The sequence below is a fragment of the Equus caballus genome, chromosome 1, assembly GCF_041296265.1.
Source record: "Equus caballus isolate H_3958 breed thoroughbred chromosome 1, TB-T2T, whole genome shotgun sequence".
Taxonomy (NCBI): Eukaryota; Metazoa; Chordata; class Mammalia; order Perissodactyla; family Equidae; genus Equus; species Equus caballus.
In genome coordinates, this window is record NC_091684.1 from 32,600,823 (window position 1) to 32,617,715 (window position 16,893).

The window sequence follows — 16,893 nt, forward strand, 5'->3', positions numbered from 1 at the left end:
AAGTTGACATTTGAGCTGGGTCTTGAAGAGTAGAAGTTTCTCAAACTGACAAGGCCAGGAAAGAGGCATTCCAATCCAAGGGAATGTTTAAAGGATTAAGGATATGAAAGAGCTTGATATATTGGGATTTCGTGTGACTACATAATAGGAGTCATGATGAAGGGTGAGGTTAAATTGTGAAGGACATCAAGCCACGGAGTCAGGTCTTAAGGAATAAGGAACAGATGGAGATTGGAGGGCAGGGAAGTAATTGTGCGTTTTAGAGAGGTGATTCTAGAGAGACTATGGACAGATTGGAAGGGTTGGTTTTTTTTAATTAAGGTAAAATTCACCACTTTAACCATTTTAAGTGTACAGTTAATTAGCTTTTAGTATATTCACAATGTTCCACACCATCACCACTATCTAAAAATTCCAGAACATTTTTATCACCTTTTTTTTTTTGAGGAAGATTAGCCTTGAGCTAACTGCTGCCAATCCTCCTCTTTTTGCTGAGGAAGACTGGCCCTGAGCTAACATCTGTGCCCATCTTCCTCTACTTTATATGTGGGACACCTACCACAGCATGGCTTGTCAAGCGGTGCCATGTCTGCACCCAGGATCCGAACCAGTGAACCCCGGGCCGCTGAAGCGGAACATGCGCACTTAACCACTGTGCCACCAGGCCGGCCCCATTATCACTTTTCACTAAAAAGAGAAGGGCGTTGAACGCTGTCAGTTATAGGGATGAAAAGGAAGAATTATATTTGAAAGACATTTCTGAAGTAGACTCAACAGAACTAGAATAAGGTGTTAGTCACCTTTGAGAAAACATCTTCAAAATACTAATTCTAGTTTTTTGCCACTTTAGTCACCATTTTCCTAACTCTTATTTACTATTTTGTGGTAGCTATGAAGCTAATAGAAATAATCTCTCTTGGTTTTTTCTTAATTTTGTATTGCTTTTGTACTTCACTTTTCTTTTATGCTTGTGCTGTGCTAATTCAAGGTGGGATCTTTGTGAAAGATAGGAAGACTGAAAGGCTCTGTCGGGAGAGTCCACCCATGTACTGGGATTCAAGGAATCACATGCAAGTGGATGTTTCTTTGTAATTATAAAGCCTCTAGTTTCATAACGATGTATACCGAATGCTGAAGAAGTCTTTTTCATTTATAAAATTTGAGGCAACCTAGAGGGGTGGGAATTCACTGGTAGGGGGCATGAGGGAACTTTCTCCACTGATGGAAATGTTCTATATCTTGAGTGAGGTGTTGGTTACTCTTGGTATACTTTTGTTAAAACTCATCAAATTATACAGTTAATATCTATGCATTTCACTGTATGTAAATTATACCTCAATTTTTTGAAAACTGAAAAAATTAGAGGCAAGTGAGTGGGGCCTATTAGTATTAGGCAGGTCTTTGTCCTTCAGCACTTGAGGTATTTCCAAAGATAGAGCCTAGCCCAGCATCCACCGTGGCCTGTGATGGTGTTGCTGAAGAATGATTCAGTTCAGTGATGTTCTCTGCTAGTGACAGTTATCAGTCTCCTGTAGCTTCCTAGGTACAATTACTAACTTCTGTGGCTGCTACTGAAATTAGTTTTTAGATGGGTTTTCAGCAATTTCCTGGGCTCTAGCCAAAAATTTCCCAAAGAAGTACTCTTTTCCACCCTCCCAAATGGTGAAATACTCTTTTACGGCTTATAATCCAGAAATGGGTCTCTCTCTTCACTTGTGTTGCCATTAAGGAATTGGGTGTAGAACCCAGCTATCAGTTCCTCGGTTTGTTCTATTTGTCTGGCTGCTGCCCCTTCCCCCACCCCACAGCCTATGCGTTTTCTTCCCTTGGCTCTTTCTCAGGAGCAAGGGCAGCAGCTGGGCCTTCCACATCCTGGCACGAGTAGGGCTAGGAGTGCCTGATGTCTAAATTGGTGCCAGTCACGAGCTTTGAATCCTGACTGGAGCGCTCCTTTCCTCAGTCGGGTGGACTGGGCTTCTCCTTGCTCTAGTACCAGCGTGAGCCTCTGTCCAGCTCAGCTCACAGCTGTTGCTCCAAGACCACAGGCTTAAGGGGAACTGGACATTTGGGAGTTTTCTCAAGCCTCTTTTTCACTCTAGCCAAAGTCCAGTGTTGGCAAGAGCTAATCAATTAGGTCCTGCTTTCAGAGGTAGGTTGGTTGGGAACTCAACAAGCTGTTGGGAGTAATTCCCTGATTGCCACACCTTATTGAGCTAGAACTACCCTGTGTTAACCAAACCCTTAGGAAGATTGCTAACCTTTTACTCTTTGCTTTTCCCTTGAAGATATAATCTAAGATATTTCTGTTAGATCTATGTGAATTACTGTTGTGCTGCTAAAATTGCATTTTAAAAAATAAGTAATGTGTTCACATGGTATGACATTGAAAGGGTGCAAAAGAATACACAGTGAGAAGTCTCCCATCTCAAGATGGAACGCAGACTGACAGATGAATCTGACTGTGTTACTGGTGTATGACATGTCCTCAGTAAAAGGGGTGGGAGAAAAGAGCTGATCTAAGTGACTCTGGAAAACACTATTTTGTCTGGAAACTGTAAGGCTAAACACAAAACTCTTCATATACGTACGTAAACACTGCACTCTTCATATAAATTTGTTTCTCACAGAGGCTGACGATTCTGAAACTAATTTATAGCTATACTAGGGTTGAAAAAAATAATACACGGTAGATAACGGGAACCAGGTTTCTCACTGTCAGAGAAAGAAATTACAAATAAGCACGAGGGAAGGCTAGAATGAACCCTTGGTACTGGACTAGAGTTGGAGACTTTAATATGATATGTTTAGTTTAAAATATATATGGATAGATACAGAAACAATGATAGATGTGCGCGTATACATGGGTTAGAATACCCACATATATTTCCCAGCTCTCTCTACTAAGAGGGCCCAAAACCAGTGACACCCCAAGAGCAAACAGCACATCCACACCCCGATCTTGGTTTCTAATACCGTTCTTCACTAAAAGGAACCAGGGCTTCTTGGAGAAGGGGCTGATTCTAGGGCTAGGGCAAGGAAATTATTAGATGAGCCTGTAGTATTTTGTGGTGCTAGAAAGTAATAAAGTACTTAAAAAATAAAAGGATAGGGGCCGGCCTCGTGGCCAAGTGGTTAAGTTCGCTTGCTCTGCTTCAGCAGCCCAGGGTTTCGCCAGTTTGAGTCCTGGACACAGACATGGCACGGCTCGTCAAGCCACGTTGAGGCAGCGTACCACATGCCACAACTAGAAATATACAGCTATGTACCGGGGGGCTTTGGGAGACAAAGGAGAAATAAAATCTTAAAAAATATATATAAATTAATTAATTAAATAAATAAAAGGATCGGGGCTGGCCCGGTGGCATAGTGGTTAAGTTTGCTGCTCTGCTTTGGCAAGCTGGGGTTCACTGGTTGGGATCCTGGGCGTGGATCTACACACCACTCATCAAGCCGTGCTGTGGTGGTGTCCCACATAAAAAAATAGAGGAAGATTGGCATGGGTGTTAGCTCAGGGCCAATCTTTCTCACAGAAAGGAAAAGAAAAGTTTTTGTCTAGTTTCATTTGCATTTCTCTTATTGTGAATATGGTAATGATCTTCTGTGGAACACCTGTTCATTTTTTTGTTTTTGCCCATTTTAAAAATGGTTTTTGGTCTTTTTCTCATTGATTTGTAGGAGCTCTTTATATATTGGCAAAATTGCCTTTTGTTACAACAGTTACAAATATTTTTTTCCCAGTTTGCCTTATGATTTTTTTTTTTTTGCCTCGCAGAAAATCCATTTTTTTAATGTAGCTGATTTTAACCAATCTTTTCTTTTTTTTTTTTTTTTTTTTGGAGGAAGATTAGCCCTCAGCTAACTACTGCCAGTCCTCCTCTTTTTGCTGAGGAAGCCTGGCTCTGAGCTAACATCCGTGCCCATCTTCCTCTAGTTTATACGTGGGACGCCTACCACAGCATGGCTGCCAAGCAGTGCCATGTCCGCACCCGGGATCCGAACCAGCGAACCGCGGGCCGCCGAGAAGCGGAACGTGCGAACTTAACCGCTGCGCCACCGGGCCGGCCCCCTTAACCAATCTTTTCTTTAATAGCTTCTGGATTTTGTTATACTTAGAAATTTTCTTTCATGCTTTTTTTCTTTAATCCGTTTAAAATTTACTTTGGTGAGAGATTCAGAGCCAATGTTATTTTTTTCCCCAATATTTCCCCAATCATCCCAACACCATTGAATAATTTGTGTTTTTCCCATTAATTGAAATATGATGTTAAAAATCGTATTATCATATGTATTTGTGTCTCTTTCTGGACTTTCTATTCTGTTTCTGTACCATAGATTTCTTTGTCTGAATATGAATTCATACTACACTGGTTGTTTTTTGTTTTTTACTTTTATTGTGGGAAATTTCAAGTTTCTTCAAAAGTGTACACCATTTTAATTATTGTGACTTTATAATAATCTTTTTACTATCTGTAAGGTCTACCTTCCCTCCCCCCCAATTACTCATTTTCAAAATTTGCCTGTCCAATTAGGTGTTATTTATTGCACATTAACTTTAGAATAAGCTTATCTAGTTCCCCCCACAATTCTACTAGTGTTTTTATAGAGATATCTTAAAATTATAGGTTGATTTGGGAGATTTGTCACCTTGAATCTTTCAAGAATATGGCATGCCTTTCTATTTGTGTAAGTTTTTTTTGTGATCCTCACGGTACTTTGAAGTTTTCACCATTCAGATATTCACGTTTTTTGTTAAATGTATATCCAGGTATTTCCTTTTCTTTTCTTTTTTTGTGCTATTGTAAATAGGATCTTTTTTACTTTATATCATTTTACAGACTTTCGTGTGTATATATGTGAAGGCTCTTAACTTCGTAATATTACTTTTGTACCCAGCCACTCTGATGAGTTATTTTCTTTAATATTTTTTCACTTGTTTCTGTTGGATTTTCCAGATATATAATCATGCCATCTACGGATGATATATTTACTTCCTTTTCAATTTTTATGCTTGAAGCTACATATTTGAGGTGTTATAGAAAGGCTTCTCTTGTAGGAGGGGCTCTTTGCAAGCATAGCGGGCCCCATGGTAGAAGCCTAGGGTGGGCAGGAAACATTGGTAAGTGGAGCCATTGAACCCTGGGATGGGGTTTTGGTTTTGTTTTTTCATATTTCTTTTGTTTCCTCTAGACGTGAAATCCGGGAGCTATACAGTGTTACAAGTGGTGGAAGCCCTTGGGTAAGAGCCTTTCTCCATCCCTGCCTGTGCACTCTGAAAAACTTATTTTGTTCAGTGCTGCTTTCCAGAAGCTAATTGGTCCCGAATGTCTCCTACTGTAGCCCAGTACCGCCCCCCCCGCCCCCCCCCCCCCCCCCAGTTCCATATCAGTACCTCAGGCCAAGTCCGTATTTCTCCTGAAAAAAGTTTCATGCCACCCATCTGAGACTCCTAAGGAAGCGTTGGGAGCACACAGCCTGTGAGCCATATCTGCTCCTGGATCAGCCCGCAGGTTTGGGTGGGTGGGTGGTTAAGGGCCATCAACTGTTACTTAATTAGAGCTGGGATTCCTCCTGTGCATCTTTAGACCCACCGCCCCCATGGGATTCTAGTCTGCCTGGATCTGACTCAGACCTGCCATTGGGCCTTGCCTAGGGAGTTGCCAGGAGGCTGATCTTGCACCAGATCTCCACTATAGGAAAAAGCTGAGGGAAACAGCTGACGATCAGTGTTATTACCAGATATTCCAAACACCAGAGGAAGTATGTGCTTATAGTCTAATGCCTGCTTTCTCATATTTCATACTTGGTAGACCATTTAAATTGACAAGTCTTATTAGCAAAAGTTGTTAACTGTCATGGCCAGCATATCTTCTGAAACAGAAAACTAGAAAACTGGAGGGAAAAGAAACTAGGTCACTATTATGCATTTATCCCACATAAGAGCCCTTTTGGCCTTTCTATTCATGTTGTTGTGGCTTTGGTCCATTTTCTAAAATAACAGCTTTATTGAGATGTAATTCACATAAGATAAAGTTCACCATTTTAAAGTATGTAATTCCATGGCTTCTAGTATATTCACAGATTTGTTTAACTCTTACCACAATCAATTTTTTTTTTTTTTTTGAGGAAGATTAGCCCAGAGCTAACATCTGCTGCGAATCCTCCTCTTTTTTGCTGAGGAAGACTGGCCCTGAGCTAACATCTGTGCCCATCTTCCTCTACTTTTTTTATATATGGGACGCCTGCCGCAGCATGGCTTGCCAAGTGGTGCCATATCTGCACCTGGGATCCTAACTGGTGAACCCCAGGCTGCTGAAGCGGAACATGTGAACTTTACCACTGTGCCACTGGGCTGGCCCCCCCACAATCAATTTTAAGACATTTTCATTATCCCCCTAAAAACCCCAATGCCTGTTAGAAGTCACTCCCCATTCCCTCCTCTTCTCAGCTCCTGGTAACCACTAATCGAATCTACTTTCTATCTCTGTGGATTTGCCTGTTCTGGAAATTTCATATAAATGGAGTCATCCAATATGTGACCTTTGTGAGTGGCTTCTTTCACTTAGCATAATCTTTTCAAAGTTCATTCCTACTGTAGCATGTATCAGTACTTCATTTCTTGCTGACTAACATTCCATTGTATGGATATACCACATTTTGTTAACCATTCATCAGTTGATAGACATCTGGGTTGTTTTCACGTTTTCCCTATTCCAGGTAATGCTGCTATGAGCCTTTGTATGCCTTGGTCCATTTCTAACTGCTCTGAATGCACAGTTTTCTACTTCTGAGCAGAGACCTTTCTACAAGTTCCTATCCTAGGGAGTCTGTCAGTATGATCTTATTTTTGCCCCCTTACCCCTAGTTATAGATATCCTTATACTTGAGGTTTCACTCAAATGTCCTGGCCAGCTCTCCTTCAGAAATCTGCTTCCTACTTTAAGTTGCTTAGGTTCCTTTTTAGTATATTAATGTAATCTCTATAGAGCTGTTTTGAAGATATATCACCTCCGTGTTGCTTCAGCTCTTTCCATATCAATAATCCTGAATAGTTAAAACCTTTATTCCAGCCACCTTACTTTGTAAACTTCCAGTTGTAAAGTTTTTTTTTCCCTAAGACTTGTGGTTTCTCTCAGCACTTTTTATTTAGCAGTAAGGTGTTTATTCTCCTCTTGTTTTGGTAGAAGCCACAGCTGCCAATCATCTCTTGATCCCTGTGGGTAGCTGCTAAGCTCTGTTTCAGAGGAATGTCACAATCATTCCACTGGGGAGAAAGAATAAGCCCAGTGCCCAGTCACTGCCTAGAGACAGACACTTCTGTTGGCTGTGGTGTCACATGTGCCTCTAATGATGGCAGATCAATCTGGGGGTTGGTTCTTTAGGCTCTGGGTTACTGCTATCTGTAATGCTAAGTACCTCTGGAACACCTCCCTGGGCTGGCTTCCATGCCCAGGGGGTGAGTGTAACTAATTGTAAAATAATTTATTTCTTCAAAAGTTTGAACTGGGTAATGACAGGCTCTCTCTAACCTACTTTCCGCCAGGTCCTCTCTAGAGAATCCAGAACCCCGAACTCGGGCACGAGGAATCCAGCTTTTGTCACAGGTGCTACTCCAGTGTCACTCCTTGCTCCTGGAGAAGGAAGGTACTGGCATCACTAGTAGGAGTGTCTTCCTGGATTGCTGAGCCAAGGCCTTCCTTGTCGATTCAAGCCAACTTTACAGGGAGGGAAGCGGGGAGTGGGCATAAGATATCTGGGAAATACTAAGTCAAGGTCTTCATTCCTCTCTCGTATATGTGGCAGAGGTGATAAGAATTGAGACACAAGACACATGGAATTCAAATGTAGCCTTAGACAGTTTTTTTCAGTGTATCTTCCCCTCTCTGTAAAATGGACAAAGTAGTGCTTCATAGATGGAGTGGGAGAATAATGAAATATCAAAGTGCTTTGAAGTCCTCAGGGAAAAAGTCAACAACTTATTTATCTTCTATAGCAGGAGAGGCAAACTATAACCTGTTTTTATAAATAAAGTTTTATTAGCATATAGCCACACCCATTTATTTACTTATCCTTTATGCTGCTTTTATGTTACAGCGGCTGAGTTGAGTAGTTGTGACAGATACTGTGTCATGCAAGGCTAAAATACTTACTATCTGGCCCTTTGAGAAGGTTTGCCAACCCCAGTTCTATAGAAGGGCAGTTCTGGGGTCAAGAATGGGTTTGACTGTGGACCTCTGTAAGGATGGATAATAAAAGATGTTCACTTATTTTCCTGACTGATCAAGGCACTCTCCAGTGGGAGGGCATAGGACATATGTCGTGGTGAAGGAGAGAGTGTGTAGTGAAACCCAAGCAGGAACATCCCTTACAAACTCTGGGAAGGAGCAAAGCTGGGGCCTCCTCCAGCCTGTGTAAACTAATGGCTGAATTTCTGGTCTGTGCAGTTGTACACCTGATCCTGTTCTATGAGAATCGGCTGAAGGACCATCATCTTGTGATCCCATCTGTCCTGCAGGGTTTGAGGGCACTAGTGAGTTCTCCTTTTTTTCATTACATACTGTGTTTGAGGAGCCATTTTCCAGTGAATTCTCTTCTTGCCCTTCAGTGATGAGACTTCAAGTGCTGAGAGAAGATGCCCAAATGTGGGACTAAACTAGTGTCAGCCACTTCTGTTTTTAGTCTAGAGAGTAAAAGTGTCCTTTGGGGACTAGCATTCAGATCCAAACTGGAAGGAGCTGCAGAGAAGTAATCAGCTTGAGAAAAGAGACCACACTTCTCACTGTTAGCACTTCTTCCTGAACCTGGATGTTGTGATTCCCATTGTAGCTAATTAGGCCTATTTCAGAGTTGTGTCTTGAAGGCCGTGCTAGAATTCTCTTGGTGCTCACATATCTTCTCTTCTCCCCCAGAGCCTGTGTGTGTCCCTGCCCCCAGGGCTGGCTGTCTCTGTGCTTAAAGCCATCTTCCAGGAGGTCCACGTACAGGTGAGTGATAACAATCGCTTTGGCATTCTCCTCTTTCTCCCAACCCTTAATGTAACTAGAATTAGATGGCAAAACAATATTGACTTCTAAGTTCTGAACTCTTTCGGGTCTTTGACCATGTTTATATACTATTTCTTGCTACTATATAAGGAGATAAAGGCATGCCATTATGTCTGACCTGTGTCCTCTTAAACCTAAAGAAAGTAAGGCATACAGCAGACAGGTTTTGGTTATTGGCCCCACTGCCATACTCCTGGGCCAATAGCCATATCCTTTCTCTCCATTTCCTCTTTGGTTCACCTTATACTGGTATAAGCACTGTCCACTTAGAGATTGTAGAGCAGGAAGTAGTTTTGTCAGCTGAGGCATTCTTTGAGGACTTTCTTAGCTTATTTCCTCTCTCTGCCACCCCCAAGTCCCTGCCACAGGTGGACCGACACACTGTCTATAGTATCATCACCAACTTCATGCGAACCCGGGAAGAAGGTAAGAGGCAGAGCTCTCTGGGAGATCTGAAAAGTGAGCACATCCTTTTTTCCCCCCTCATTACCAGGACTCGTTTTAGCCTGAGGGTTATATAGAAGAGCCAATACTCTGAGAGAGAACGATAAAGGGAAACTGAGGGTCCACTCACTCCTCAGTAAAGGAACGGTAGAGTTTGAGCTGATGTTTTAAATTCTTACCTCTGTGACAGTGATATATTGTGGCACATCTGTTCTTCACTGAGTACTCTCTTGGAATAGGAAAACAGAAAGGGTCTTCTCTGGGAGGCAGGAAAGTGGGGGCAGTGATAGCAGAGGGAGCACACAGACCAGAAGAAAGCTCCAACTTTCTATCCCATGGGGCAGTAGTGACCTTGTTCTCTCCTCCTCAGAGCTCAAGGGCCTAGGAGCTGACTTCACCTTTGGCTTCATCCAGGTGATGGATGGGGAAAAGGATCCCCGTAATCTTCTGGTGGCCTTCCACATCGTCCATGACCTCATCTCCAGGGACTATAGCCTAGGTAAGTCCTTGTAGCTTTGAATTAGCTGGTTGGGCTTGTCAGATTAGTGAAGTTTATAAATCAACCTCATTCTTTCTCTGTTGCCTTAGGACCCTTTGTGGAGGAGTTGTTTGAAGTGACATCTTGTTACTTCCCTATTGACTTTACCCCTGTAAGTAGCACCTTTCATTCATTCATTCACTCAAATATTCATTGAGTGCCTGCTATGTGCCAGGCCCAGTTCTAGCCAATGAGGGCACAGCAATGAACAAAAAAGAGACAATCCCTGCCCATTTTAGTAAACTGGGAAGTGGAGAGAAGCATTTGCCATCAGAGGAAGGATTCAATTCACCAGGTATCTGGGGGGCTCCTGAAGCTGCTTAACAATGTACTTAGTGCTGAGGGCTACAGGATTGTAAAACATGATTTCTGCCCTTGGAGGTTGAAACATTTAAGTAACAGTATGAGATTATGGGACAAAACAAGTGGTATCATAGTTGTTCAGAGAAGACAGAGTTTCGTGTGAGCTAGAGTAGGCAGGAACTGACTTCGCAGATAAGATAGGATTTCAGTTGGTTTTTGAGGGATGCGTGGGATGTGATCCTGGAGTCCGAGGGGGCATCTCAGGCAATAGAAACAAACTGAAAAAACAAAGAAGACACAGTTGAGCACTGTATGTACAGGAGGTGTTTGCTCTGATCCCCTTGGACCTTCCTCCCACTTTGCGTCTTGATTTCCCTTCTATTTTCAAATAATGATGGTCTCATCACTGTATGGGGATGCATGGCTACGTGTACTGCAAGCATTAGTGCTTTGGAAGAAATGAGAGGAGTTATATCACAGCACACCAAAGAACATCTGAGTATTGACTCTCACTGCCTTTAATGTTACATGGCCATCTTTGCCATAGGGAATTTCTTACCAGGTTATTCCAGTTGACATCATGTTGCTTGGGACCACCTCTCTCCTGAAATTCTTTTTATCTCTTTTGTAAGCAGTATCCTTATTTCTAACTCAGAAGAGCTTAGGCCTTTGAAATCTTGAAAGCTCTTGGTTAGGCTACCAGGTTTCTGTTTTTGCTTTGTTTTATTTTGTGTGTGTTTGTTTTTGAGGAAGATTAGCCCTGAGCTAATCCTCTTTTTTTTTTTTTTTTTTTTTTTGCTGAGGAACATTGGCCCTGAGCTAACATCCGTGCCCATCTTCCTCCACTTTATATGTGGGACACCTGCCACAGCATGGCTTGATAAGTGGTGCATAGGTCCATGCCCAGGATCCAAACCAGCGAACCCTGGGCCGCCGAAGCAGAGCATGCTAACTTAACTGTTGCCACTGGGCAGGTCCCTGTTTTGTGTTTGTTTTGAAAAGATAATAGATGTACATGATTCAAAATCCAAAAGCTGCAAAAAGGGGAAAAATCTATCTACCATCAAATTTGTTTCTCTATTATCAACCAGTTTTATCAATTATGTCTATCTTACAAAGCTTTTTTTTGTTTGTTTTTTGTTTTTTTTTTCCTGCTTTATCTCTGCAAATCCCCCCTGGTACATAGTTGTATATATTAGCTGCAGGTCCTTCTAGTTGTGGCATGTGGGATGCCACCTCAGCGTGGCCTGACCAACGGCGCCGTGTCCGCGCCCAGGATCCGAACCAGCGAAACCCTGGGCTGTCGCAGCGGAGTGCGCAAACTTAACCACTAGGCCACTGGGCCAGCCCCTACAAAGCTTTTTCATAGATAAGCAGAAGCTTTACACCACCAATGGTAGCATGTATATATATGCACTTTTCCTGTACTTTGCCTTTTTTAATTTAACAGCTTATCTTGGAGAGTGTTCCATATCAGTATATAAATTAGCTCTTTATTCTTTATGGCTGTGTAATATTCCCTTGCATGAAAATACCTAATTCATTTCACTAGTCCTCTATAGGATAAAACTTGTTGCTAATCTTTTTCTGTTAAGAGCAATGTTGCAACTTACATACCCTGTACATGTATCATTTCACATATATATAGGTATAAGAGTAGGATAAATTCCTAAAAGTGGAATTACAGGGATATATGCATTTATAATTTTGGGGCAAAGAAGAGTATGTCATTCATTTTTTTTGAAAGGTAATACAGTGAGCATGAGTCAACTTTTAAAAGATAGAGAATTGAGCCTCTTTATATCACTTTACTGCCACTGCCCATTTTCCCTTTAAAGATAATCACTACTCCCAACTGCTTATATATTTTCTCAGAGATATTTTCGGAAAACAAGGTTATATATAATGATAGGAGAATTTCTCTTATTTGAGCAAATTTTTGTGTTATTTTCGGCACTGCAGTCTATGGAAAGCAGAAAATTCTTGTCAATTAAAATAGGACACCTGGCTCTAGTGTAATTATTTGCGTTAGAAATAGTCTCACGGTCTTATCAACCCATCTTGGCCACAGGCCATCCTCATAGTGAATCACATCTGTATAAGTGATGGCCCTCTGACTTTCACTATTCCTGTATGCTCACTCTAGAGCCGGGGTTAGTAAACTTTTTCTGTAAAGGGCCAATTAGTGACTGTTTTAGGCTTTGCGGGCCATATGGTCTGTGTTGCAGCTCCTCAACTCTGCTGTTCTAGCACAAAAACAACCAGAGACACTGGACTATGGTACGTGGCTATATTGCAATAAAACTTTATTTATGGACACAGAAATTTCATATAATTTTCATGGTCACAGATAATATTCTTCTTTGTTTTTTTTTCCTCCCCAACCATTTAAAAATGTAAAAACCATTTTTAACTTGACCGTACAGTCTCAACTGTTTGCTTCCTAACTCTAATGCCCAATAGATATTGCATCTTCCTTCACCATCATCCTTGGGATTCCTTTATCCTTTCTCTTGGATCAGATCATCTATGTTCTTTGTTCATGTATTCCTCATTTTGTGGTTTACTGCCACATGTCAGTGATGCAAATCCTTCATTAGCTTCCTAAGTGTGTGTAAAGGAGGGAAAATTTTTTAGATCTTGTAAATCTAAAATATCTTCATTCTTTCCTCCCATTTATTGATAGTATGGATATAAAATTCAACAATGGAAATTCTTTTCCCCCAAGATTCTGAAGGCATTGCTACATTTACCTGTAGTTTTCAGTTGCTATGGAGAAGTCTAAATTCCTTCTGATTTGTAAATGTTTGTATTCACCTTTTTTCCTCCTTTCTGGAAGCTATTAAGGTTGATTTTGCCCCCAATATATTGAATTTTCACAATGATGTGTTTTCATGCATTGTATTGGGTACTTGGTAGGCCCTATCCGCCTGGAAATCATGTCCTTTGGTCCCAGGAAATGTTCTTGTATCCTTTCATTGATGATTTCTTCCCCTGTTTTCTCTGGTCCTTCTGTTTTAGAACTATTAATCTTTTGTTAGATCTCTGAATCTCTTACCTTTTCTTTCATATTTTCTACACCTTTTTGTTACTTTATAAGAGAATTCCACGATTTTATCTTTTCTACCAGTCAAAGTCCAGCCATGAAAACAGAAACCACTTTGCTATTTAAAACAAATAATTTAATGCAGGAAATTGTTTATACAAGTGATAGGAGAGGTGAAAAACCAAACAGGGATAGCAAGGCAACCCAGAGATTATCAAGAGCAGGAAGCCATTACCACCCTTAGGCTGGGGTGACAAACAAAAGAATTGATGTTATTGGACCCCAGGGGCTAAAAGTATCTAACAAAAACTGGAACCACAGTGGGCCTATGAGTGGGAACTGGAGCCATAGAGAAGATGCTGCCAATGCTGAAGACGCCAGCTGAATCAGAGGAATGAGAAGAAATACCCTGGCTTTTCTCTTCCTTCTGCCCTGCATTATTCTACAGGTGCCTCCCATTGGCTGATCCCAGGCCAGTATGGGAGCCTGGGAAATGCAGCCTGCAGTGGTCAGCCCAAGGCGTGGCTCTAAGGGCAGAAATGCCCAGGACTAGCATATCTCCCCATAATCCCTTCTTTGATTTTTGCTCATGTCTGCTTTCATGCTTTGAATTTCCAAGGGCCTTTTGTTGTTGTTATTGATGATCTTTGAATGTTTTTTGGTGTTTTGGTTTTTTTTTTATAGCATTCTGGTCTTATTTAATTCATGGATAAATTACTTTCTTTTTAAAAAATACCAATGATATATAATTTTTTAATATTTCTTCTCCCACATATGTGGTCTTTGTGTCCTCCAAGTTTTTTTCAATTTATTTTGGTCTCTATTTCTAGGTTAGATGCTTTCCTCAGATATCTGGTAATCTTGGGAGTTTGCACATATTTCAAAGTGAGGATTATAAAGTTGAGTGGGAGCTCTGAGCACATACAATGGGCTTGTTGCCTATGAGCTTCATTGTAGAGTGGCTTCCATGGACAGTTTGGGGAACCCCCAATGTATTCTTCCTCTTTGGCTAGTCAGGTTCTTCTAGAAAAAGACCTTAGATCTGCCTAGAGGGAGAAGTCTGGCTACAAGCACATGGGGCTAGAAAGGCTGCAAAATCTCAGCACTCAGTACCATATCAGTAAGACCTTCTTTTTTGTACATCACTCAAGCTCTCAACTGCATCTGCATCTCCAAGACTAGAGACCTCTGTCTTACCCTCTCCAGAGAGTTAAACCTCTGGATTCTACTGCAGTTGGGGAGGAGTTGGGAGGCAATCTAGGAGGTCAGATTGCTTCTCTAACCCCACTCCCAATCCCAAAGGTACGTGGTATGCCAATTGCAAAGCTTTTTGAGGACTATGCAGTGTATATGGGTAGTTATTCAGCTTTCCCTAGGCCTACTGAGGATTCTGTTGTCTTGGCTTTGCTAAGTCATTTTCTTCTTATCCATCTGCTTTTCATCTTCTAAAATTTTGTTGCCAACATCTCTTATCCTACTCTCTTCAACCTTTAGCTTTATGTCTTTAAAAAATAGAAAATCCCTTGGGGCTTGCCCCGTGGCTGAGTGGTTAAGTTCGCGCGCTCTGCTGCAGGCGGCCCAGTGTTTTCGTTGGTTCGAATCCTGGGCGCGGACATGGCACTGCTCATCAAACCACGCCGAGGCAGCATCCCACATGCCACAACTAAAAGGACCCACAACGAAGAATACACAACTATGTACCGGGGAGCTTTGAGGAGAAAAAGGAAAAAAATAAAATCTTTAAAAAAAAATAGAAAAGCCCTTTAACTATATTTTAATGGGCTTTCTAAAGAGGAAAAGGAAAATCTGATTCACGTTTTTAGTTTGCCCTCTTGACACAGAAACCATCAATGCTTTTTATATTGCCAGAATTACAACTTTTTATGAGGGTGAAAAAACAGAAATGTCTATCAAAGGAGGATTATTTAAATAAATTGCGGCTCAACCACACAATGAAATAGCATTAGCCACTAAAACTAATGTCATGAAAGAATAATTTAATGGCATGGGAAAATGTTCCTAATTTATTAAATGAAAATATAAATTACAAACCCTATGTACAAAACAATCACATTTTCTAAAAGTAGATGTATTTTAAAGGGAGGCAGTGTCTGCCAACACATAGTCATAATATATATACAGAGAAGAAAGTAATGTACCAGAAAGTTAATGGTGCTTATCTCTGAGTGGTGAGAAGATAGATCAGAGATAAACTGTTTGATCAGATAGAAAACAAATGCCAAAAAGACAAAAATTTCCAAGGAACATATAAGAGCAAGCATGTTTTCTTTTTTGTTTTCTTTCAATTTTTTTTTTATTGAGTTATTGATAGGTTACAATCTTGTGAAATTTCAGTTGTGCATTAATGTTTGTCAGTCAGGTTGTAGGTGCACCACTTCACCCTTTGTGCCCACCCCCCACCCCACCTTTCCCCTGGTATCCACTAAACTGTTCTTGGTCCATAATTTTAAATTCCTCATATGAGTGGAGTCATACACAGATTATCTTTCTCTCACTGGCAAGCATGTTTTCTTGCTGGAACCTCATATCATACTATTCTGCTAGATTAGGTATAAATATCACCCTATTCTGCAGGGTTGTCAGGTTCAAGCCTGTGTCCAAGAGTGGTTACACAAACCCATGGTCCTTCTCCCTTTTCCAGCCACCCAATGATCCCCATGGTATCCAGAGAGAAGATCTCATCCTGAGTCTTCGAGCTGTGCTGGCTTCTACACCACGATTTGCTGAGGTGGGTCTAGCCAAGATTAAGGTATGTAGCCTTAGCCCGTTGAAGTCTCTGAAGAAAGAACAGTAAAAACAGGGGGGAAAAGAAAGATCCAGTATATGTTTTAAGGTGTGACATCCTGCACATGTCTTCAGGCTTGTGTGGTAAGTAGAAAACTTTACCATCTCTTCCTTTAAAATAGTAATCTAGTCCCTATCTGGTGCTGTCTTTTGAAATCCTATAGCTTTGCCAACTAGCCCATTTTTCATGTCTCTGGAGATCTGGCCACATCTTGGCCAGAAAGTTGGCTTAGAGTCACAACTCCTGACTCAAGTGTAGCTCCTTAATGTAGCACCTACCCGTGGGGACTGATGCAGTAAGGACATGGTTGGCCTTGGTGTAGCTGCAACACTCCCCATGTTAGGCTTCAGTTCTTCCTTCTCTCCCACAGTTCTTGCTGCCCCTGCTGATTGAGAAAGTGGATTCCGAGATTCTGAGTGCCAAGCTGGATTCTCTGCAGACTCTGGTGAGTGATTTTTCTCCTTCTAGGGTCCAGCTGCCTTTAGACAAATTAGGGATGCTAAAGGATTATAGATTCTTGGAGAGCCAGGGAACATTTCAGTGGGCTTCAAAAGAGGGATACCTCGGATCTGGGCCTGTATGTTGATCTAAAGCCCCCAGCAGCAAATTATTTTGTCCTGTCATAACTGCATGGCAGCCAAGGAAAGGCTGACCAGGGCTCCCTCTTGATGCTTGTTCATTCGTCAGGCTGTGCTCTATTTTTCTGTGCCCTGGG

At 41.4% G+C, this 16,893-nt stretch overlaps 1 protein-coding gene across 5 annotated transcripts in view; it reads left to right on the forward strand.

The window, feature by feature from the left end:
- Positions 1–16,893, forward strand: part of MMS19 (MMS19 homolog, cytosolic iron-sulfur assembly component) — a 31,013-nt gene that overhangs the window by 5,293 nt on the left and 8,827 nt on the right. For all 5 annotated transcript variants that reach the window (XM_070223288.1, XM_001500382.7, XM_014733184.3 and 2 more), the window contains exons 2-10: positions 5,188–5,236; positions 7,541–7,641; positions 8,442–8,527; positions 8,907–8,981; positions 9,398–9,467; positions 9,856–9,984; positions 10,074–10,135; positions 16,035–16,121; positions 16,549–16,623. Coding sequence is in view for 4 of the 5 variants with exons in the window: in XM_001500382.7 (XP_001500432.4) it covers positions 5,188–5,236; positions 7,541–7,641; positions 8,442–8,527; positions 8,907–8,981; positions 9,398–9,467; positions 9,856–9,984; positions 10,074–10,135; positions 16,035–16,121; positions 16,549–16,623 (734 nt within the window). In the remaining variant the exon portion in view is untranslated. The remainder of the gene's footprint in view (positions 1–5,187; positions 5,237–7,540; positions 7,642–8,441; positions 8,528–8,906; positions 8,982–9,397; positions 9,468–9,855; positions 9,985–10,073; positions 10,136–16,034; positions 16,122–16,548; positions 16,624–16,893) is intronic.